Raw genomic sequence first — 26,296 nt, 5'->3', positions numbered from 1 at the left:
GTAAAACTGCAACATATGTTTTCATATGTTTTAAAACAAATGGAAACATACGTTTAGGACCAGTATTTTTGTGCCTTTAAAAATACATGAAATCATATTAAATGCATACTCTTTTCATAAATAAATTCTATTGAAAACATATCAATACCATGATTTTTATTCAATTGTTTTTCATGAATTAATATGTCAGGCTGAAACATGTTTTCCATACGTTTTTATGGTGGCCCTAATTATAAACCTCCGAAAAACATGTTTTTCAGGTGTTTTCAAAACTTATGAAAATAATATGTTGCAATTTATCCTGAGTACCTCCTCGAACTTGGTCTAAAAATCTATAAAGAGACAAAAAACTGATTTTTTTGTTAATTTTATTCATCTGATTAATGTATGCACATTGTAATGCTTTAGATTAATGATCCATCATATTTACACAGCCTAATATAGACATCGGTGACAATGAGAAGTTTTTGTAAATTCTGTTCGAAAAATAACAATTTTGTGACTTTTTGTCAATGAACATCCCCCTGCCAGACAAATGAGAGAAGTAAGTACAAACAAGGGGTTTCTGCTCATTCATCCCTCTAAATTAGGCCCTGCATTACATGCACATTTAGCATAAAGTACTTTGACTAAAATTTAAAAGATATTGTACTGAGCAAAAAAAACAGCATAGCAAAGTGTATATATCAAACATGAATTAATAAAGTAACTGAACTTTTTACCTGTTTAATATTCAATACTGTGAAAGTAATATTGTTTGTTGGGTACCAATTTTCGTGGTTTACATGGGAAGGCCAATCCACAAAATTTGGTTCCCATTGAAAAGGAGATTTCCCTCAAATAGAAATAATTGGCAGTAACCATTTAAATTCACACTTGAAACTCACCTTTTCAATAACTTAAGTCATAAAAATTCATTTTATTTTAATTCACTAGGTATGATTGTTTGTTTGCCACATCTCTGATTTCTTGCTGTAGTGGTTACATACCTCTGTATGATACAAGTAAGAGCAACAAACATGTAACTTCAAGTTTTCATAATTTGTAAGGATCTTGCAAACAAAATGCTGGAAATCTCTTAGGTACATGGCAAATACCAATTGAACTGACAATGTACTTTTCAAACAGGCATAATTTGCATGAAATTCACACAATTTTTAAGAAAATTCTTTAAATGAGTAAGTCTCATGCCAAAAATAATAAAATTAAATTAGATCTTAGTATAAACCCATAAATTTTTATTCCTTGGAAAATATCAGGCATTTTAATTGTTAAAGCATATAACAGACCTGTAAACAAACATCATGGAAAAACAACCCAAAAACATGAAAGGATATCAACCAATGTAGATGGGGAAAAAACATAGATCTTTAATTGAATAAATCTACAACTTAAAAATTTCAATTAAATTCTTCAACAGGAAGTCAGCACTACAGAGACATAACTTATACTTTTTACAATACATAAAATAAATGTATAATTGTCATGAAGAGCAAAATAGAGGTAGCCATATCAGTCCAGCAGATAACCCAATTTATTTTGTAGAAGTCTTATTAACTAACACATTGCATTAAACAGCTAAATAAGAACTGTTAATTTTAATCATGGAAGTTCAGTGGAAAAACAGGTTTAAAAAATTTCAATGTGATAAACTGTAATGGTTGCCAAGCCAAAGAATAATGATATAAACCAAGCTATCATTTCCATGATACAGAGGAAATGTACAAGTCTAGTAGAAGTTTTCGATGTTGCTATAAGCAAAACTACTACTACAAGGGTACTACAGAAAGTACCCTGATTAACTTCAGGGAACAGATTGGTATTCCATTAATTGAATGACCATTATTACACATTTTATTATAGGTAACAATGCTGTTATCTGTTCTTGGTGGTTCATGACAGTATAACACTTTACAATATTAAACAGAAACGCCCTTTACAATTCTTATACTGCTAGATATTAGGTCACATTTTCAAGAGTTAGACCTAGGATAAGGGACATAACACTTACAAATCATTCTAATGTTTACATTCAGCAATTTACATCAATCTTATGTAAGCATCAAAGGAGTAAAACCACTATTAAAAGTTCCATTACTTTCTATGTTGAATTAAGCAATTTTCAAGGTCCCAATCTTTTTTAAAGTTTGTTAAAATGAACTTAAACAGGTTTTATCATAGAAAGGACCCTTTAAAGACTCTCTCATAAAATTTGCAGCATACCTGTAATGGCTTCTAAGAAAGAACGGTGAAGTGAAAGTAGACAGGTACTGAAAATACTACCTTCCTTTTGGAAATTCGACAAATCAATGGGCTTAAGATCTAGACTCTTGCAAATTATTTTCTACTTCAGAGTTCAAAACTTGTATTCAGTATGTACCTGGCATGATAAGCTTTCAGATAATACCCTGTTTGCATATACTGGCTAAATCACAAAAAATATACAATGCATCCTAGGAACTACTTTCTTTTTATGGACTAATTTCTGGTATGTGCAGGTGACTTGTTCCCCTTAATAGTGGTATTATACCTATTAGCAACTTGGACTGATTTCATTCTGTTTCAAATGAAAGCTTGACAACCTTGGGTAAAAATGAATATGATAAAATCGTATCACTGATTTCAAGAGTTATGTCCCTTACCCTAGGTCAACCTCCTTAGAAAAAATAAAAAATATAAAAAAATACCAACAGTATAAGCTTAAATCAAGCTTTAAAGTATATAAACTAAAAAAAAATGTCATGCATACTATAAGGAATAACAACAGTCACTGCTAGGTTTATACTCCAGTAATTACCTGCAATGTATCATATATTAAAACTATTTTTTTCAATTAAGCTAAATGATATAACAAACAAGAATATAACCACCCCCATCCCCCCCCACCCAGTCGGTAACTATTGTTATTGTGAACCCCATCTAACAGAAGCATGTGTAATGACTAGGGTTGTACATGATAACTGACAGTGAATATATTGATTACAAAGGACACATGGTGATATAAATTTAAGTAGCAATCTTTGTAAGAATCATATACAAAATCTTTAATATGTGATACTTATCCAAAAAGGCTACACATTTTTATTTTTTATAGTAAGTTGTAAAATGGGTCTATTTGATCAAATGTATAATCATTCATTCCATTCTGTCTGTTCTTGTATTTTGAGATAATTTACATTGAAAATTCAATAGTTCAAATGTATTTCAATGTCATTTACAGAGTTATATCCCTTTATTGTGAATTCTTTAAGATTCTTTCTTTATAGTTTATATCTCCTAAGAGCAGACGTTTAATGAAAAGCCAAATGTTAATTTTCGTTTACTAGGTCATTTTAACAAAATATCAAAAATAAAAATATGTAGGCTTTCCGACCCTTTACAATGCATCACATTTTGCATGATTCTGTGCTGGAGAGCTACTTGAATATCACAAACAAATCTGTAATAAGCAACAATACAATTGAGGACAAAGTTAATTTAAAATACTGTGCAGAGGGTAATTTTGGCAGGGATTTTATATATATATTATATTACTAAGCAAAACCCACCATACAGTATAAGATACACAAATCTGTAACAAGCAGGTGTACAATACTGAAATAATTGAGGACGAATGTTGATAAATAATTAAACAGTGTACATAAACCTGTCACAAGCAAGATTAAAACAATTGAGGACATGGCTGTACTAAATTAAAATGAATATATCACAAATTTGTCACTGGCAATAAAACAAAAGACAAGTTCGATACAAATCTGAAATAAATGCAATAATAAATCAATTGAGGACACACGCAGCTATAAATTTAGGTGAAACATATGAACAGTAAAGTCATAATACAAAACTGTTTTTCAAAAACACCCAAAAAGGATAGATTGCAAGTTGTGCAGGTTTGGCATGAAAAATTAGTTACTCTGAATTGTAAATATTTGAGAAATGATATAAAAGGTGAAGAAGTAACTGAGAATAATAAAAAATATTGGTTAATAACTTACCCTTTTAAAAATGTTTAAAAATGCAAACATTAAAAAAATACATGACTGATTTGTTTTCAACAAAATTGTCATTAGAACAGCACTATAACAGACTTCAAATAAAAAACACTTTATAAAAACAAATCCTACAATTCAGTGGCAGGTCCACAGGTCATTCTGGGGTTGGAACCCCCTAGAACATAAAAGGTTCATTAATGCCCTAAACATCTTTCAAAATTTCAAAAGAATATAACAAGTCTGATTATAAATGGTTAGGAAACCCTTATCACCAATTCTCACTAGCAAGAGAAAAAAGAAACTAATACACATAGCATTCCATGTACAATTATTTAGTAATTAAATAGTTCACTGGATTGTCTCCCTTGCAGGTTACAATATCATATTTAGTTCTCTGTATCCATCCATTTTCTTCTCACACTAAAATAAAAAAAAAAATCATTTAGTTAGGCCAAAAAAATAATAATTTTGTTTCCTGTTACCAACAAGAACAAATAGGATAGGATAGGATAGGGTAGGTAAGTAGGGAAATTACTTCACTTTTTAAAAAAAAAATACATTGAGTTGATTTGTAAACAATGTAGAGTTTAACAGAGCTTATAATTGCCATAAAATATCTAGGGTAGGTAGGGTAGCAGGTAGCAGACATATCATTTTTTTTTGCCTTAGTTTAAATTAACCTTTTTTTTATATAGGTTATAGGAATAAATGAGAGCACATTAAAAATTATAAAGATGACTTTGAACTTGTGTTATAAACATATTTTCCTTGGCAAAATTATTTCAAAATCAATGAAAATTCAAAATTTAAAGTTTACACAGAAGTTTATGTAGCCAGATGTCTTCTCCAACCCTAAAAGCCATGCAACAAAATCACCACATAGTCCATTTAACAGCAAAAACCAATTCCTGCTAGTGTCTAGTGAGAAAAAAAGCCATCTTGACAGTGTCCACAAGCACACAAAATGAAAATACTCATACATTAGAGTCAGCTTGCACAGAACATGTGTAAACTTTATCTGGCATCTCATGACAATGACAAAATAAATCATACTGGAATAGGGAACAGAAACTGAGTTAAGCTCAATGTAACTACCACAGTCTGTGCTCCTTACATTTACATGTAATGATATGTGATTACAAAATAAAAGTACTGTACTCGGTAAAAATCAGGCAGTTGGGTGAATCATGGTAGGAAAAAACACTCTCAAGTCTTTCCATGAAATCTTTTCCAATAAACCACCAATTCACTGATTTGGGGATATAATATTAATTCCAATAAATCATCCATTCACTGAATGGGGGTGTAATAATATCAATACTTTACTTACTTGTAGGCTGATTTGATCAGAGCATGCCATCCTGATTTTATCAACAGTTGCGGGACAGGGAAGAACAAAGTCGCCTTCTATCCCATGATCCTTTCTGGCGGCAGTTACAGCTTCGTGTATAGCTTCATGAACTGATACTCCAAGCAGCAATGGTGGTTCTCCTAATCCCTGAATATTTATAATTATATACAAAATCATATGTAATGCCTTATTAACTTGTGGATCGTTATGGTGTATCCATCTGCACCATGAAAAGTGATTTATTCAACAGGTCATGGTTTTCCTTTCCTCGTTTGTCTACCCCGGACTCTACTTTTTATGAGCAACTTGGCGGGTGTTTCTAGAAAAGCAGAGAACGTTTATCCTACTGGTGCACCTGGTCCATGTTCCCAGTTGTTTTAATGGAGTCTGAGGTGCTCATTTGCTTTTGTTACTTTGTATGTATGATTTTAGTTACTTTATGTTCTTTGTTGTGTATGTCTATTTTCCATGTCTGGTCTTTGTCCCTGGATTACATTCTTTTGATTACTGCAATAACCTTGGTTCCCTTGATTACTCATTCTCAACAGTAAAATACATAGTAAAGCAGGAAAAACATTCCCCCACCAAACAAAAAAATTGAAGTATCAATTAAATGATCACCAATTTATTTCATATTAACCTTGCTAAAATAGAAAAAAACTTTCCCACTATACATTTAAGTTTGTAGGGTTTAGTTATTACCTTTGAGGAGTAGACACTCTTCTCAATCTTACTGTCCTTCAGCAGGGTGACATTGAATTTCCTAGGTATGTTTCTGACCCCAGGAATTTTATAGTTGACTGGTCCATTAGTCTTCATCTGACCCTGGGATGTTAAGTACATGGCTTCATAGACATACATACCATACCCCTGTCAAGGAGAAGAGTTCAGTTAGACATACATACCATAGGAAAAGAAAAAATTAAAGATGCAAGTGTACAATGTAAACCGATCTAAATTTGTTTGTATATACAGTGAAACCTGGACAAACTTATCCCTGAATAAATCAAACACCTGTTTAAACCAGACACTTTGATGGAAGCAGTCCACAAATTCAAGACTCTCAGAAACAAAGAAATTTTTCAACACCCAAAAAATTGACACAAACCAATCCAAGATCCTAAACAAAACTTTTCCAAGATCCATTGACTTGTGATCAAGTTATAGTCTAGACAAAACTGAAATCTCTATCTGATTCCTAATTCCTAAACAGTTCTTTAACTCCTAAAATTAATCCCAGCCTTCCTTGTGTAGTATGGCACCTCGAGTTATAATTTCATGACATATTAAAGTCTGTATGACATGTGTATCAACCCTCGGCCTATATCAGCCCACAGACCAGTGGCCCTTGGGATGATTTAGGAATCTCAGGTTGAAACAATATGTGATACAAATTTTGACCTGTAATATTCAGTATGTATTAAGTCGGTTTGCCTATCCAAGCATTATTGGGGATAAACCTGTATAAATTCACTTTCTATCTGACCAATACAATCTTTATTCTGCAAAGATTGCCATTTTTATCTGTATAAATCCAAAGTCTATCTGACTGATATAGTCAGTAAAGTATAAATACACTTTCTATTTGATCGCTACAGTGGGTTCCGGTATACAGTCAGTAAAAGTATAAATACACTTTCTATCAGACCAATACAGCCTTTGTGCTACAATTTTTGTCATTTATACCTGTATAAATCCACCTTCTATCTGACCAACATCAATTACCGGGTTTAGACTTTTACCAATGTCCATCACTATATCTGTCTTCAGCAGCTGTAAAATACAAAGGAAAGAATTTAGAGTTTTTGCACAATCCATTTTTTCCACTTATTTACAAATCCTTGTGGTTTATAAGATTTGATAGTAACATATTTTTTTCATTCTTGATTAAGTTATTTAACCTAATCGAGGATGCTCACAATATCCAAAATACCAACGCATTTGCAATCTTTTGGAAAAATCTTCATTTCTATACCCAAATAAAAAGTGGTCCCCCTTGACCAATTTCTGTGAAAATCAATCCCATCCCAGATTTAATGTAACTAAGCAATCACCAAAGTTTTTACGGAAACTGATAGAGAAATAAAAGTTCAATTCTGGCGACAAGCCTAAAAATCATTGATTTTGTACTCAGTCCCAATCCCAAAAAAGTGGGCCCCCTAATTTCTGTGAAAATCAATCCAATCCAAAATTTACTGCTACAAACCACTAACAAAAATTTGAAGAAATTGATAATAAAATTGAAGCCCTATCCAGACAAAAAGGAGTTTTGACAAATGAACAGACCAACAGATATGTCAAAAACATTATACCCCGAATCTTTGTTGGGTTAGATATAAATATTTATCATGGGTCATTGTCTATTTATTCTGTACACAGTCAGTAATTAGTCAAATAGTTGTTTGGATCTGTTCAAGAACTTTAAAATACAACAAGGACCAAAATTGTTCAAATTATGGGCATGAATAGTGGCTGATGGTTCCAACCATACTGGTGTAGCAAGCTAAATTAAATAAGATGAAGTACTTACTCCATACAGTCACTAAATGTAGCATCCAACAACACTTCATTCTAATTTCTGTTGTGACCTTTTTAGGATCCTGGTACTTTTTCTTCATTAAATAATGCTTTCACTATCATGAAAGCTGAAATCTTATTGGCTGATAAAAAGGTAAACTGAACAAAAATAGAATAGAGATATGTTAGACTCTTCATGCAGTGAGAGTTAGGAGTAATTATTGGGTATAATTCAAATTGCTAGCCATAAATACCTGATGTTCTCCTGTCAGGCAGTCAATTTCTACTTCTGAGCATGCTGCATTGTGGGAAAAATACCATGTATAAAATCCTTCTCTCTTGTTAAAGTCATAACTTGTATCTGCCCCTGGAAGTCTAGAAATGACATAAAAAGATACATGATGTAAATAGCATATATTGGAGAAGACAACATAAATTGATGTAACTCTTGCTATAGATCCTTCTTGCTATTATGTTCAATTAAAATATGTTTGAGCTACTGTATGATTAAGTGGTTGATTGAGTATTGTTAACGTTCTATGGCAGATATTTCATAAATTGCAGGACGAGAACAGAACCTGCTTTGAAATATATATACTGACAAGCTGAGCCGGTTAGATATGAGTAGGAATTACAAAAGACCCTTTCATAGTAAGTCTATGAGAATGCTCAATATACACTTCCACAAGGTATGGCTTAGGTAAAACCAGAGAATTTTCCTTTGCAGAAGTGTATATTAAGCATGCTTCATGCCCGTAAAATATTGACAAAACGATAACAACTGTGAGCAATGCTCACTAAATCTATACCCCCACTCCCCCAAAAATAACCATATACACAGAAATCCTTATTGTAGGATAGGTAATTTTAGAACTGAAAAAAGGAAGAGTTTTAGGCTTTAACAGTGTCAATGGAATTGTGATGTTGGGTCATTGTCTCTTTGATATAATACCAAAATCCATTTTTGTTATATTTAAAAGTGTTATGTACACTGTAACCTTTGAATTATTTAAGGCTGAGAGAAGGTCATCAGTGGCTTCATGGTTTCTTGCTAATAACAGAAATTTTAAATAAATTAGACAATATGTTATACAAAGCTGTAATCAGTATACAAAAATATCTTTTAAGCTCATCTAATCACTATATCACCAAACATCTGATCATTTCTTCTAATGGGTGCTGAGGAATCTGAGACAGAAAAATTTCCCAATAACTCAAATGTAAAAATTCTACGTCACTAGGAAGACAGGAAGTTGACGACCTAAAACACTGAAAAGGGGAGACACTGTACACATCATCATGTTTAAGCCAAATACCAAAAATCTAATCATTCCTTCCAATAGGTGCTGAGAAATCTGCGACACAAAATTTCCCAATACCACATTTGTATAACTTCTAAGTCGCTCAGAAAACAGGAAGTAGATGACCAAAAAACCAAGAAAGGGGAGACATGGTACAAGTCATCATGCATAAGCTATATACTACATATCTAATTATTCCCGGTAGAAGCCAAGGAATCTTTGACAAAAATATTGGTTATGAACAAAGAACCAAAATAACACAGACACACCCCTATCACTATATATACCCCTCACTTTTCATGAGGGGGGTATAATAAAAAAAATTTTCAAAATCAGGATTTTTTCATGTAAGTTTCTAGTATTGAGATTTGTTTCATTTCTTGGTGACTAAAATGATGTTCCTTCTCTGAAATTGATGTGGCTATGGATTTGAAACATATCAATACTTCATATAGCCAAAATTAGCCTAGCAAATATCTGGAAAAAATAAAATCCTCTAACTAGCCCCAAAATTTTTTGTGAAGGTTGGATGATAATCTACCATATAAGTTTATTTGGCCATACCATTTATTGTAAATTTGTTTGCTCAAATAAATATTGTCTATAATCAAAAACTTCATGAACTAAATACCAACAATATCAGATTCATTTTAAATCAGGAAGTTAAATACAGTGAAATCTGTCTAAACCTAACATCTTTTGAAAATTAAAATTTGTTCAGTATAGACAGATGTTTCAAGGTTCAAAAACATTTAAATTGATTTAATGGAACTTTAAAAAGTGTCTGGATTAGACAGGTTTTCAGATTATTCATGATTCAGTTTAGACAGGTTTCAATGTACATATAATATGTGGTGTTCTGATGATTAATAAAATCTCAAAATGGTTGGTTTTCTTTCTAGTTGTGATTATAGACATATCTACAGTTGTGGATGCCATTGACGAAAATAATATTTAGTTCTGTTGTTATCCAATTAAATTCTCCTTCAACTTAAAGATTAATGACGTCACAATTTTAAATTACATTGTTTCATTGACATCAAAAGGTTATTCAGAGACAAATCTGGGGTCATTCAGAGCAAAATGATAAGTATGAATTCATGTATTTGATTCAGATTTTCAGTGACAAATATCTGTCAAAATCGTATGATTTAAGTTACGTCATATTCTTTATTGTGTATGTCTGTTTTCCATGTCTGGTCTTTGTCCCTGGATTACATTCTTTTGATTACCACTATAACCTTGGTTCCCTTGATTATTCTTACACAAAATCACCAAGCAGCATTTTCTACAGTCTATATTTAGGTCAAAAACCAAAATTAACCAAAATTTCTCACTGATAATAAGACTTCAAAGCCTTAACTGCTCAATTTCAAACAAACACATTCATAAGGTGATATATCCTATGGTGATATATCCTAGGACAGTATTTTTTATGAGAATACTTATGATAACTTACTTGTAATGTCCCATTTCAGACAAACTCACTCGATTTGCAAATGCTGCAGCAGCCTATAATTAAACAAGTCAAATGTTTCATTATGAAGGAACAAGTGCATATAAACTTAAACAAAGTTGTCAATATTATCAAAATCAGTTCTTACAAGACACACATGGTAATTCAAACTTTGTTTACAGAAAAAAATAAATATTTATTTTGATACAGAATTAAAAGTTCATGCTTGATCCAGACTAGTTTTATTTACTTACCCAATCCTTCATGGTACCATTAGGTATAGCTTCTTTGAAAGGTTTTAATCTTTCCATTAAGGCTTCACATGCATGCTGAAAATAAAATCTGTAATTATTACTATGCTGTTTTTTTCAGAGATTTGTGTTCTCTAAAATGTATAAAGCAACTGCCATGAAATGGGTACACATTATACTGAGCATCACACACGAGGCTTATGATAAACATTCAGTCAAACCAGAAAAAGTATCAGACAGGCCCACAGAAATGGGTCAGGAAAAATAATTTAAAAAAGTAGCCTTTAAATCTGATTTAAAATTTAAATATGTAATTCAAAAACCAACAAAAATATTTTAAAAAATAATTATGGCTTCAAGATCCATCATGCTGCATTTTTTTTTTAATGGACAACCATTTACCTACCCTATCTTGCCTACTCTATATAATCCTATAATACATGTAATTCTAAAATGTAATGTAGTTCTAAAATGTAATGTAATTCTAAAATATAATGTAATTCTAAACTGTAATGTAGTTCTTAAATATACATACAAATGTAAAGGAGAAATCAAGGAAACCAAGGTTCTAGCGGAAATCAAAAGAATGTAATCCAGGGACAAAGACCAGACATGGAAAAGAGACAAACACGACTAAGATCATAAAGTAAAATAATACATACAAAGTAACAAAAGTAAATGAGCAACTCTGACTCCATTAAAAATCTGGGAGCATGGACCAGGTGCACTGGTAGGGTAATAAATACTAAACTTCCAAGAACAATCCAAAGGTCACCTGAATATTGACTTTTAGTATAATAAATATACATTCTTTTTTTTATGCTGTGAATGAACATACCAAATACATTTACCACTCTTGTTGAATGGGTGACCAGTTTCTTCTTCCCTGAAATAACTTTGGGCAAGACCTTAGATAACTTTATCTATTTTTCTGCAAGAAAACAGCAAGTCACAAGCCAACAAGAGTGCATGGTAAATGTATATTATCACATATAGCAGGTATAATACAAACAATTAAATCTTAAGTTTAAGTTTTTGTAAGAATCAAGCAAAATAGGAAAAAATCAGAAACATGCATGTCTCTGACAATATAATTTCACTCACGGATGCTTTCTCCATTTGAAAAGAATATTATTTGATAACTGCATCACTGGATTTGCTCAGAAATTTTTAATAAGAATGTTAGAAAAATGAGGTTATTCCCTTGAAATGTTCATTTTCAGTGCATTTCAATGAAATTATAACTCAATATACCCAAGTGATATGGAAAATCTTATCTCTTTTCCTTGATGCTGATGGTGCAATTAGTAAAATTAAACGTTCAAAATGGTGGGTTATTATATACCATGTTTCACCCACTGCCTGATTCTTACAGAGACTGACACTTAACTGACCTTAACAGCAAATCCATTCGTGTCAGCAACAAAACTTCCACCAGTCTCTGCTGCATTTCCAATAATGTTCGATGATGTTTCTCCCGTAAGAATATCTGACATTGGAACTCCAAGTACAGTGGCAGCAATCTGCTGCATCTTAGTATTGATACCCTGTCCTAATTCTATCCCACCATGTGTCAATAATACAGTGCCATCTATATAGATGTTGACAAATGCGTAAGCCTATAGCAAAAATATTTGTTATATACTAGATGTAACTCAAAAAATTATACATATTCTTACATTTTGTACTTTATAGATTCTATTTAAACATTATATTTCTGACACACTGATATTTTGTGATATTGCATGTTTGGTGTTCTGATTACAGGTCAGATACAGCACGGCTAATGTCAGCTGCATGTTTACATTGACACTAATATTGTTTTGTGTGGAAAATAACCAGAGTCAATAGGAATTGTTCAATTATCTAATAGGCATTTGCCTAAATACAATCTCTTTAAAAATATTTGTGTTAAAATTGAGATGAAGAGAAACTCACAAACTGAATGGAAAATCTATTAAAATTTTAACTGAAAAATGTAATAAAACAATAAAGTCAGCAAAATGCATGCAATATCATGTTTTATGGAACACATAAGAGAGATATCGACCTTGGCCCATATCTCATTTAAGTGTTCCATAAAACTGATGAAAATTGTCTCTATGACATTTCATATCATGAAAAATAGCGAAATCCCACACAACTTTAAGTTGATATGAGACAGCACCTTTACTTGCTAAAAAGTTATACCCTGTCTCTATAAAGCCACACCTAAAATTTAAAATAAATCCATTCATTGGGAGCCAAGATAATTGTGTGTAAAATTTTGCAATTTTGATACAAAAAGGTGTTCAAAATATTTTGATGTTTTTAATTTTGGTGGGTGCTAAGTAGTAGACTACAAAGACTTTGACCCAGAGGAAATACTGTTGAAGATTTTATTTTTGTAATTTAAGAAAGACTAAGTGCTAAAATATGCCAAAATTAGAACTCTGCTAAAATTTACCTGCTATACAGTATATCCACACAATAAATGTAACAAAAAATGCATTATGAGAAAACAAAAATCTGATGGAAAATCAGCAAATTTTTCAACCATTTAAAACAAGAAATTTATTAGCAAAGGCCCACTTATGATATTCCATTTTTGTTTGTTTGTTTGTTTTTTTGACAAACAGGAAGTAGATGTCATACTAGTACAAACATGCATTTCATAATTAAGTATATCCATATGAACCTTTGTATAAAATATCAACAGCCAGTGATTTACTGAAGCTCAAAATATGGTCAGTAGGTAAACAGGAAGTAAATGAGCAATGAACCTGAAAGGGAGACAGGGTACAGTCATTATGCAAAAGTAATATACCAAATATCTAAGCATTAATTCCCACCAATAGTAGCTAAGAAATTTGTTACAAAAATCACCTAAAAAGTTATTAAGTCGATTGGTAAACAGGAAGTAAATGAGTCAGGAATTTGGAAAGGGGAGACACGGTAAACATCATCATGCAAAAGCAATATACCAAAAATTTATGCATTTTCTCCAATAGAAGCTGAGAAATCTGTTACAAAATGACAGACACAGGTAAAACAGTATAACCTCTTCTCTCACAGAGCAGGGATATAAACAATAAAAACTGTAGTATGATTAATTCACAGTACCTGATTCAGCAATGAAACTGGATACCCAAGGTTAAAAACAATTGGAGTCATGGCAATACCTCTTTTCTTCCAGGAGTTCTCACTGGAAAAATGTTCATACTATGAGTTAAAATACTGAATAATATCAGCACAAAGATTCTTAATGTAATACAAACTTTAAAGTCAATACCCTACACTAGCTTTCAAAAATATTTCAAAAGTACTGTTTTCTATCAACAATGAGATCTGTACAGAACGTCACAAAATAAAATGGTAGATATCTGTTGAAAAACTATTGAACCTAAACAGAAAATAGCTTAATAGAGAAAAAAGTGAGAGGTATTCAAAACTTTAAAACAGCACTTATAGAATAATTCATTGGGAAAACGCAAAACAAAAGACAAACTGGAGGCTCTAAAGAGCCTGAATAGCTCACTTGTTTCAATTACTGTAGCCCCGTGCAGGTCCGGGTGTTAAAAGAATAGGCCTGCAGCAGCGCTAAGCTTGTCGTAAAAGGCGACTAAATAGTGCTCAGGGCTAGGGCGCTCTGCCCACAAAGCAACTGGGTTGTGTGCCCCAGGTAGTGGAATGGGGTACCCCTGGCGTCAGGCTATAATACGGAAAACCTGACCGCAAACCATAGTGGTGCACCATGTTGGGAAAGATGCAATGTTCCTCACACATTAAAGAACCCTACTGTGGTATTCTCCCGCAGTAGGAACCATAGGGCTCTCCCTATTTCCAGTGGCAATCAAAATTTGTCCTCGTGATAGTGGCGACTGAGCATATTCACAGATTCAAAAAAATGATTAGCCTTATTTAGTGTTAAAAATCAATGTCGTGTGTACTATTTTTCACACTTTTTTTGTCCACCACGAAAATAGCAAAAAATGGTACATCGCAAAAGTTAGTACGCTTATAGTATTGTAAAAGAGGCCATAATTTTTCTTGGATAAAAATTCCTAACCCTCATACCTATGCAGAACACCCTAAGGAACATTCATACCTAGTTTGATTCTAATTGGTCAAGTAGTGAAATAATATTAAACAGAGCCAAAAAGTATTGAAAAAAGGGTAATACTCAAACATGGCCAAACAAATTAACACAATAATTTGACTGCTTATAGATCTCATTACGCTAAGTACTTTAACCCTGTCAGAGTTTGATTAAACCTAATGGTTTTGGAGATACATGCAAAAAACTTGTCTAACCCCTATTTTCTATTTTTAATAATGGAAGCCACGTTTTTTGACGGATCAAAAATCCCCACATCAATTCTCTGAAGAACACACAAAGGAACATTCACACTAAGTTTGGTTCTAATTGGTCCGATGGTTTTAGAAAAGAAGATTTTTGAAAGAAATAACATTCAAAAAAGCAAAAAAACTATGAAAAAGTGCAATAACTCCAACATGGCTTAACAAATACAAAAAAAAAATTTAATGCAGATAGATCTCATTATGCTTAACATTTCAATCCCATATCAGACTTTGGCTTAACCTAATGAATTTGGAGATATATGCAAAACTACTGTTTGTTTTTTGATGAATCAAAAATCCCCACAGCAGTTCTATGCAGGATACCCAAAAGAAACATTCATACAAAGTTTGGTTCCAGTTGATCCAGTAGTGTCAAAGAAGAAGGTTTTTGAAAGAAATATCATTAAAAATAGCAAAAAAGCAAAAAAAGGTGGAAAAAGGCATGGAAATTTGACCACAGATAGACCTCATCATGCTGAACACTTTTACCATATAAGAATTTGGCTAAATCTAACGGTTTTGGAGATATATGAGAAAAACTACTGTCTGACCTATATGTTCTATTTTAGTAATGGTGGCCATGTTATTCAACGAATCAAATATCCCTATATCAGTTCTACACAGAATACACCAAGGAACATTAGTACAAAGTTTGATTCCAATTGGTCAAGTAGTGTCAGAGGGGAAGAGATTTGAAAAATTGTTAATGACAGTGGACAATGACAGACGGCAATAGCTCACATGGCCTTTGGTCAGGTGAGCTAAAAATAGTAAAAAAATGTCAAAAAAGGGCAATAATGAAAATATTTTCCATCCCTGTCCCCCAGACTGACTGACAGTCTTGAGCGCAACCCTGTCAAAAAACAAAAAAAAAAGATATTGCATGCATACCTGTTGAACTTCTCAATTTCCTTGAGTCTAGTATCAAAATCTGCTTGTTGTTTACACTGAGACCAACATTGGTCCATATAGATACCATCTAATTTCATCCTGGAAAGGATTGTATCACCTTCTTGTGCCAAATTAACCTCTTTGATCTAAAAAGGATACTTGATTTTAGAAAATTAAGAAGAAACAGATATTTGAAAAACTAGAAAAGTTGTGATATTTTTCATTTAATGTTGTATTACTTTTACCTGCAGTTTAAAGGCAATAGTAATTATTCATCAAAACAGACTTTAATATAACTCAGCTAATCAAGAAAATAACAGATTTTTAAGAGTAATCAAGGGAACCAAGGTTATAGTGGTAATCCAAAGAATGCAATTCAGGGACAAAGACCAGACAAGGAAAACACACATACACAACAAAAAATATAAAGTAACTAAAATCATACATACAAAGTAACAAAAGCAAATGAGCAACTAAGACTCCACTAAAAACTGGGAGCATGGACCAGGTGCAGAGGTAGGGTAAGCGTTCTCTGCTTTTCTAGAAACACCCTATGAGTTGCTCATAAAAAGTCAAGTCTGGGGTAGACGAAAGAGGAAAGGAAAAAGAAGACCCATTGAACAAATCAGTTTTCATGGCACAGATGGATACACTGTAATGATCCACGAGTTCATGATGACAACCATAAAACTTTTGTAGTGATGACTTCAATCTTGTAGCAACGTAACCCTGCTCCAGAAGCCTATTTGTTAGAATTCTAGCGCAATACCAAAAGTCTGCATAGTCTCTGCAAGCTCTAACATAACATGAGTTGTAATATGAACACTCCATACACAGGTGCTGAAGGGATGTTGCCACAGATAAAAGGAAAGTTGACAATTCTGAATGAAAAGTCATTATGTTTGTCGTAAAGTTTGATCCATAAATTTCCTTTACCATCGATTTCTACGTGTAGGTCAAGATATGAGGCTGACTTCTCAGTGTCTGTAGTTTCCTTTATCTCAAGTTCTTTGGGATAGATGCAATGTATCAAATCCCCCAACTTAGGATTGTTTAAAGACAATACAACATCTATATAGCGGAAACTGAGAATAAAGGATCTAGCTAAATGATATTCTTTCTTTCTGATCAGATCAGCTATAAAGTCAGCCTCATAAGAGTGAGGGAATAGGTCAGCAAGTAGAGGAGCACAGTTTGTTCCCATTGGAATGCCGAATGTTTGTGAAAACCATGTCCACCACACTGGACAAATATGCTGTTGATTAAAAATTCCAGCATTTTGTAAACATCTTCTTCCATATATTTGGAAGATGATTTGGAATTATTTCTTGCAAAGTATGAGGGATCTCTACCAAGAGCTATTTTAAGAAAAGGTAAAAAACAGGAAAATACACATGATTTCAAGTAATATACAATCGAACCATGTTAAGTCAAAGCCAAAAGGACCATGCAAAAATTTTAAAGTTATCTGAGGTTGTCTATAACCCAGAAACAGTTTGGTTGATGATTGTTTCTGCATTAATACTATTTGTTGTGCTTGTACATGTACATGTACTTCACCTTATATGGTATTTCCTGATGTCTTGCATTTCATATCAAAAGGTATTTTTTGTATGAAAAATAGACAAGTTTCAAGCAAAATAATTCCTAAAAGGAGTCTTTATACAGCAAAACCTGTCATACTGAACCCCTTGTTGACTTTGTTCCAGTTTTGACAGGTACTTGATTTATAAAGGTTTTAAATACATTTGAATTAATATAACAGGACTTTTAAAAGTGTAGACAGGTCTTCATACTATTCTGTGTTAATATAGATTTCAATGTACTTCCACCAAGTATTAATTTTATAGGGCAGATACTGTGAATTTATCCATTATGTCAAGGTCGCTTTTTCTTATCTGCTATATATTTCTAAAAGAACCTAAAATAGTGAAACTTATTGAACAAGAAATCTGTGAGCAAATGTGCACTAGTGTTGACCCCCCTTCCAATCACGATATGAGGAAAATAAACAAAGTCCTTGGAAAATAGGAAATTGTGGAATTTTTCTGAAAATGGATCCCACCATATGGCATACCCTAAGGAAGAAAATGTTAAAATTTCAAGCCACTGTAATGATTAGCTGCTGAGAAAACTGTGATGGAAAAATTATTTACAGACAGACACACAGACAAGGATAAAACAGTATACCCCATCTCCTTCGAAGTGGGGTATAACTTAAGGGTATTAACTTTAGACTTTTAGACTTATTTTTTGGAAAGGAGGCTACACATCATTTAATTCTATTGTGATTGCAGTACCAAGAAAGGTTTGACATTATTTTGAAGTATTTTAAACTTATACAAAGTGAACCAACCAATCAGAAAGTTACTGTGAAAGTACTATTGTTCGTGAGGTACCAATTTTCATAGTTTTTGTGGGTAAGCTAAACAACGAAAATTTTCAAGGTCATTATAAAGGGATAATATATTTACAGTTTCCCGAATGAACAGTCAACAAATGTTTTATTACACTGAACCATAACAATACTGTCATAATCAAGAAATGAAAAAGTGTGACCAATGATACATCATCCATTAAGGACAAACCCAGAAAACAACCTGAACTCTAATAAGCCAATGAGAATTGGAGGGTAAAAAAAACATGAAAGATGAGTATGGCAACATTAATTTTTATTATTGATCGTATTATAATTCCTCAGTATATTTTTTCTTTACAAAACTTATTTGAATAGTTTTATTATTCTGATGGACTCGCTAGATTTGCCAAATTAGGAACATGTATATTTTTGTATGAAGACATGGTTTGCAGATTCAGAAAGTGATACTCATGGTATGTTGATTCAGCTCAATCCTTCCAAGACTTGCAGTGACAAACTGTTCCAGTATCGTAACTTGAAAAAATTTGGGGATCAATTTGGGGATCAGAAATTCCTAAATATATGCATATTTACATATTTTATCCAGGCCATATAGTGTCATGAAATTCTGTTTGGTAGGGTCAGACTAGTTGCGATGAGAAAAAGAGGACCAATGGACGGACTGACGGACACATAAAAAATGTCAATACCCCCAATAACAAATCCCTAACTTTGTTGCTTGGTATATATTTCTGACAAAAATTACAATGTCTAACTATCACCCAGTTCTGTAATATTCCGAAGTCCAACTATCACCCAGTTCCATAATATTTCATGAAAATCAAGATCCTATGACCTTGCACACCATTATTACGTGTAGAATCATCAAGCAAAAAATATTTTAGATGTAGTTCAAAAACTACAGGAGGAGACAGCCATACAAGCCATATGGCCCTATTTCTGATGAAAATAACTAAGTCTAACTTTCACCAATTTCCGTAATATTTCACCAAAATCAAAATCCTTTGACCATGCACACCTTCATCATGTGTAAAAACATCCTGTAAAATATTTTAGATGTAGTTCAAAAATTGTACGAGGAGATAGCCAGACAAGCCATGATCCATATATTTCTGGGTAAAATGACTAAGTGCAACTATCACCGATTTCTGTAATATTTCACGAAAATTAAAATCCCTTGGCCCTGCACACCTTCATCATGTGTAGAAACACTGTAAAATATTTTAGTTGTAGATCAAAAATTGTATGGGTAGATAGCCGGACAAGATCATGTGTAATCCGGATGGATGAACAGACGAACGGATAGGGGTAAATTAATATGCCCCCGACAGTTTCTTGTGGTGGCATAAAAAAACTGCTATCAGATCAGTCACCGGTCATCCATGATCAATTTGTCAGCAATCATTGCGCGGTTCAGTTTAGTGATTGTAAACTGCATTTCTAATTACCTAAGATCTTTAGGCATAATAAGTTATTACACTTGATTTTACCAAGTAAAATATATACTGAAGTATGATAATAAAATATATAAGAATAGAAGGAAAAAGTTCATTGTAATGATATCATAATGATGCAATAATGATACATCATTTTCCAAAAACTGCTGAGAATGGCAAATTTTGTTGATTTTTTGGACATATTTACAACCAGAAAACTATATTTACACCCAAGAAACAACTCTATATTTGTACATAATATAACCTATGTAAAAATGAATGTATTCACTAAATATGAAGTTGTTTCTTGAATGTGGACACCATTTCCTTGCCAAAAATATGACCAGAATGTGACAAAGAAGCACAAAGTGGAGATATCTTAATTTGTGGAAACTTTAAGCAATTCTTTTGTCCTTTTAATGTAAGAATTGTCTGAAGTCTTTATGTCTTCTCAGTTGTGATTGATTGAAGTCTACAAATTTACAATTAAATTGGTCAACACTTCATGATTAATTTTCAGTTGTATTTTTGGCCAATAAGAGGCTTTATCATCCCTTCTCCTTTCTAAGTTAATAGTAATTATCAAATGAAAATCAAGTTTATAAGTGTCAGTCTCTGTAAGAATCAGGCAAAGGGTTAAACATGTTATGAAAAAACCCACCATTTTAAAAGTTTAATTTGACTACTCTGCACCATCAGAATAAAGGAAACGAGACAAGCTTTTCCATATCATTTTGGTAAATTGAGTTATAATGTCATTGAAATACACTGAAAATGGACATTTCAAGTGCATATAACTACGTCAAAAACCAATTTTTTTTAACATTCTATTGAAAAATTCCTGAACAAATCTAGGAATGCAGAGATCAAATAATGATCTTTTCAAATAGAAAAAGCATCCTAAAGTGAAATTATATGTCAGATCAGTGAGGTTTTATTAAGGATAAGTATTAAGGTATATTGAAGTACACACCTTATTGACAGAAATCCCAGTTTTATGACTTATTGACCTCATGATCTTCTCCATGTATAGTACTTTCTGAGGATGCCCAAAACCACGCATAGCAGTATTTGATGGTGTATTGGTCTTACAGAGATGGCCCTTCATTCTAGCCACTGGAATCTTGTATGATGCATTGAAAGGCAACGTACAACTCAAAACCTATCAAAGACAGAATAGACAGTGTCATTTGTAGCATTCAAGACTATAACAAAGGATAAAAAATGAAACAGAATCATGATTTTCATAATAAGTAATGGATGAATTCCCCAAAATATCAACTCAACTTATTCATTTATTATGATGTTTCAGTTAAATAAAGCAAGCTAATATTTTGCAAAACTCAATTTTTATGAGTTATAAAACCTTTCTCTATGATTCCATTGAAATATTTTGGCGGCTTGAGATTCAGCATCTGTTTTCTAGAGTTCATCTATGACATCGCCAATGGTGCTTAAATAAAACAACCATAAAAACGTCTCAATGTTGCTTTCAATTCAATCACCAGTTCATAGCACACCATCCATTAAAAAGTCTTCCACATATCTTTGTCTTACCTATGTAAAACTGGTTGTCACGCATAATCTCCCTCTTAGAAAAGCTGAAAAAAGGGATATCTCCCTAATTGAGCATTCAAATGATTAACAGGTACGTACACAACTTCTGCCTGAACAAGACAATGTTACAATAAGTATTAAAATATTTGAAACAAACAGTATTATTTCCATATTATTGAACAATAGTACTTACAAAGTAGCTTAAATCTAGGCACCATCCACAATTCAGATATATATTTAATTCCAAACCAAGTAGTTTCCCATCACTGTTGACAGCAGCCTTAAATGAAAAAGTAAGGTCTCACTAACCACTTCTGGGTCAAATGGCCACCCCCCTATGTAGTACCAAAAACACACTGAACCTAGACATATGCATTGTAAGTGCATTATTTGTGTGTATTATGATTAAAAGTAGTCAAAATAAAGCTAAGAATGTGTACTTTAAAATCATATATGTAATTAACTACAAAAGTGTATGAATATTGTTTACATGTGTGAGTAATTTGCCTCCATGCTGTCAGTTAGCAGAACAGGTAAAAATGTGGATTTTCAGTATTATTTATTCAAGTAAATTTTGTGAAGAATTTCTACTATGATCGTATCATTAGCATAATGATTTTGGAAGCCTTATTTTCCAAGCTTCGCAACGGTATGCAGCTTTAAAATGTCATTTGTCCTGGGAATTCACAGTGAGACTTTGAAAATTACTTTTTTAACATGTAAAGTAATGGAAACGTTAGAAGTGGTTAGTGAGACCTAAACAAAATTTGATGTCTGGATCTGTGTTACAAATAGTTTTTCAATATGTTAAATGCCAAATGCAGTTTATCACTACAAAATTCAACTGTTTTCTTTGAGTCATTTTGGTATAAGAAGTTTGAAAAGTAGGGCATTAATGGTTCATTAAGTGATACACTGCCAGGTAGTATTAAAAATAGGGAAATGTCAAAATATTCCAAATTTCAAAGAAAAATTACATCTTGATTTTTGCTTAATTTGAACTTCACCTGTATTTTATGTTACTGAACAACTAAACAATGGTGCAAGGTTAAAAAAAAGTCACAGGTTGGTTCCCAAGTTATCATCTGAAAACCCTTGGGGTCAGACAGACAAATGGACATTCATCTTCTCAGAGGATATCACATAATACTCCAACACTTTATGTGGCAGGGTATAAAAAGTCGAAAAATGAACCAGTTTGGTGAAACACAACAAACGCACCAATAACCCTTATAAAAACAGTAAATAGGAAGATTGGATCAGTCCTTCCTTTCATCCAATTTTTAAGATATTTGCTCACTTAAGAAGGTAGATCTCAAGTCAGAGACACAACTCTTACAAGTCATTGGAACATTTGTATTCAGCAGTTTACATCAATCTCATACAAGCATCAAAGTAACTTGGATTGATTTCATTCTGTTTCAAATGAAAGCTTGATAGGCTTTGGTGAAATTGAATATGATACAAACATATCACTGATTTCAAGACTTATGTCCCTTACCCTAGGTCTACCTCCTTAACTGATACCTCCTCCCCCATTTGAAAACATGCACTTAATTATGACCATGAAAATTAATAGTGTTGACAATCTTGATAAGGATCAATCCACTACCTATATGCAAAATTTAATCAAAAGTCATTGGAGGATGTTGAATCTAGAATGTAAACAATCATATAACATAAATTCTCAAAATATCTAAATTGATGGTACCCTATATTCCTGAATGATCATAATCTAAAAATAAAAGAGCAGCACATCTTCAATATTTGATAAATATATATTCTATGAAAGTTTCATTAAATTTCACTCAATGATGTTGGAGTTGTGGATAAGCCATAAGTACTCTTTAATTATAAATTCCAAAGTACATGTCTTGCTGTGGACCCCCCCCCCAAACAAAAAGATCCAGATAAAAGTTGGAAATGTCTTCAATATTTCTCCATTTTTCCACAGAAACTCCATTTTATCATTATTTTACCATGGGCTGGCCACTCATGTTGTTATTTAAAACAATGCAACATGAATGGCCAGCCTGTGGTAAAAAAATGATAAAGTGGAGTTATGGTGATTAACTTTTTAAAAATTACTGATTCATTCAAAGCAAATTAACAACTATAGGACAAAGTACCTTGTAGAATGTTTTGACAGGATGTCGTTTCCCTGTTGATTTCATATCTGTGGCCCTATCAAAGATGCATCTGACAGGCCTCTTGGTTCTACAAATAAATCAAATATGAAGCTCATTTCACATACATGTACAAATGTATACATTGTATATCATGTCACTTACATGCATGTATCATATATTCTAGAGATCTACTAAAGAAGTTTTCACATTGCTCTCTGGACCTACATAGGACATTTGATTTCAATAGTTGTTTTTCATATTTACAGAATGCAAGCCATTTTAGCAAGCTTTTTTCAAAGGGACGTAACCCACCAACACCCTACAATCATTTGGAAAAGGAAAACAGTAAGTATTTTTCTTGGAAACTTAAACTATTTACTCTTCAGTAAGTACCTAAACAGTTTGAAATAAGTTATTTATAAGTTATTTATAAGTATCCCAGTACTTAAGATGGCTGTAATAAATTGAATATTTGAATTTGAAGTCTACTGCTTTCCATTGCTCCAAATTGACAGTAAACCAGTTTGTCTGTTGAAAATTTGTAGAAAGTTGCTGCCCTTTGCTTGAAATCTTAAAAAACAAAGCCAAAGTTGGGAATATGAAAAAGGACTATTCCATGGTTGGTTGTTTTTTTTATTATATATAATTTTACATCAAATGGTTTCTGATAGTTTCATGGATTTTTTTTTCTTTTGTGCTTTGAATATTATTGGTTTTATTTTAATGAACAAATATCAACTAAGGTAATTTAATGTTAATATTGCATTTATAAATAAAATGCTGAAAAATTAAATGAATAATAACCATTGGAGCCATTACTTGCCAACAATTCTGAGTACAATTGTGTAACTTCTTTGACTTTGATTTTTTCATGTGAAAAATTCATAATTTAGACAAATCATTTAAATGACATTTCTCATAATAAGAATAATAATAAGCAGTCCATATAAAAATCAGACACTGCCTTCATAGTGTAGAAAAACCCATGGAACAAAAAATGCTTTTTTGGTCTACATATGCTATATGTTTATGTGACAATAGTTGTTTATGTATTCAGATCTGCATTTTTGAGAAAAGCATACATTCATCTTCAAGTTAAATCAAACCAAATCAAGAATGATAACTCTTGCAAAGTGCTGATTTCACACACAATGTTTAAATTTGTTTTATCTCTACAGTTCAAGTGCAACAACTGAGTGGCGAATAAAGACAGGTTATGTGGTCTGTAACAAATTCTGTACAAGAAATTAACATGAATTAAGGAGGTAGATTTATGGTAAGGGACACAAATCTTACAAATAATTGGTACCTTTGTACTCAGCATTTTACATCAATCTCATGTAAGATTAACATGATACAAACATATCACTGATTTCAAGAGTTATTTCCCTTACCCTAGGTCTACCTCCTTATGTGGGTTTTTGAAATGAATGAATCACCTCCTTTCTGATTTTTATTGTGACTGCAACTTAAAAAAATAACCAAGTGAACTGGTCACTCACTTCAATTCATTAAAGCTATATAAGGTGAATTGCTATTGGAATCTTCATGTTTTTATAGAGACTCCAGTCTTTGTTTGAAATCAGATAAAAAAAGATGTGTTATCTTCCCTGAAGGTAGTATATAGAATCTGATGTCATCGTCATGTGACTATCATGTGATCTGATATTCAATTATGTAACAGTACTTCTATAAGATTGAATCAAAATTTAATAGAAGAAATATGTCTATAGAACACATCTACCTGTATGAAAGGTTAACAGGAAGTAGATGTGAAAAACACAAAAATAAAACAATGTGATACAACCTTTAATGCAGAAAACTTGATGCATCCAGTATTGTCATGGTATAGTAAATTTCATTTGTGTTAGGATTTTTTTTCATGGATACCATTTTACATCAAAATTTTCCATCAAAACTTTTCACTTCAATAATTCAAAAAAAAGGTAGAAAAAATGGCTTTAACATTGTTGGAAATATACTATTTAGGAAAATTATACATGTGGCAAAAACATTGTCTACTATACATGACAAATATGTTGTCGTACCAGCAGACAAAGCCAAAAACAACATTGTTTTTGTCTGCAAAACGTTTTACATCCAATGTTTATAATCAGAGGTAGACGTAGAAAATAGTAGCAGTGATAAGATCTATACTGCTACCACACTCTCCAAAGAAGAGATTGTGGAAAACCATAAATCTGTGCTATCCTCTTTTGGTCTCTCTACCAAGGACGATGATTGTGATTTACCATCTATGTACTGGATTCCTAAACTCCACAAGAATCCATACAAACAACGTTTCAAAATGTACCACCAAACCTCTTTCAAAACCTTTGACTTCTATACTCACAACTGTCAAAGAGGGTCTGCAGTCCTACCACAACACTTGTTACTCCTGTAGTGGTATTAATTCAATGTGGATCCTGAAAAATTGGAAAGATCTTTTGGAAATAATTAGTTTACGACTATTATCTGAATATAATAGCATTAAAACCTATGATTTTTCAAAACTGTATACTTCTATTTCCCATACTCAGTTAAAATCCTGACTTAAAAACATTATACATCGTTGTTTTTCCAAAAAAGATGGTAAACCTAGATATAAATATATAGTTCTTGGTAGAGATTCCTCATACTTTGTAAGAAACAATTCAAAATCATCTTCCAAATATACAGAGGAAGATGTTTACA

The 26,296-nt window shown here is 32.3% G+C and overlaps 1 protein-coding gene across 2 annotated transcripts in view; it reads right to left on the bottom strand.

The window, feature by feature from the left end:
* Positions 1-351: 351 nt before the first annotated feature.
* The window catches only part of LOC148612877 (xanthine dehydrogenase/oxidase-like), a 62,767-nt gene continuing 36,822 nt past the window's right edge, over positions 352-26,296 (bottom strand). For both annotated transcript variants that reach the window (XM_088594743.1, XM_088594744.1), the window contains 13 exons: positions 23,603-23,690; positions 21,667-21,753; positions 20,890-21,078; positions 16,101-16,246; positions 13,971-14,052; positions 12,263-12,487; positions 10,872-10,946; positions 10,621-10,673; positions 8,115-8,235; positions 7,030-7,116; positions 6,046-6,213; positions 5,323-5,490; positions 352-4,412 (listed from right to left, as the gene is read on the bottom strand). In XM_088594743.1, coding sequence (XP_088450869.1) covers positions 4,365-4,412; positions 5,323-5,490; positions 6,046-6,213; positions 7,030-7,116; positions 8,115-8,235; positions 10,621-10,673; positions 10,872-10,946; positions 12,263-12,487; positions 13,971-14,052; positions 16,101-16,246; positions 20,890-21,078; positions 21,667-21,753; positions 23,603-23,690 — 1,537 coding nt within the window. In that variant the 3' untranslated portion in view covers positions 352-4,364. The remainder of the gene's footprint in view (positions 4,413-5,322; positions 5,491-6,045; positions 6,214-7,029; positions 7,117-8,114; positions 8,236-10,620; positions 10,674-10,871; positions 10,947-12,262; positions 12,488-13,970; positions 14,053-16,100; positions 16,247-20,889; positions 21,079-21,666; positions 21,754-23,602; positions 23,691-26,296) is intronic.

Source organism: Perna viridis, chromosome 7 (assembly GCF_037379345.1).
Source record: "Perna viridis isolate PV_CMFRI_1.1 ecotype Kerala chromosome 7, ASM3737934v1, whole genome shotgun sequence".
NCBI classification, from domain to species: Eukaryota; Metazoa; Mollusca; class Bivalvia; order Mytilida; family Mytilidae; genus Perna; species Perna viridis.
This window is presented reverse-complemented; position numbering and strand designations above follow the sequence as displayed.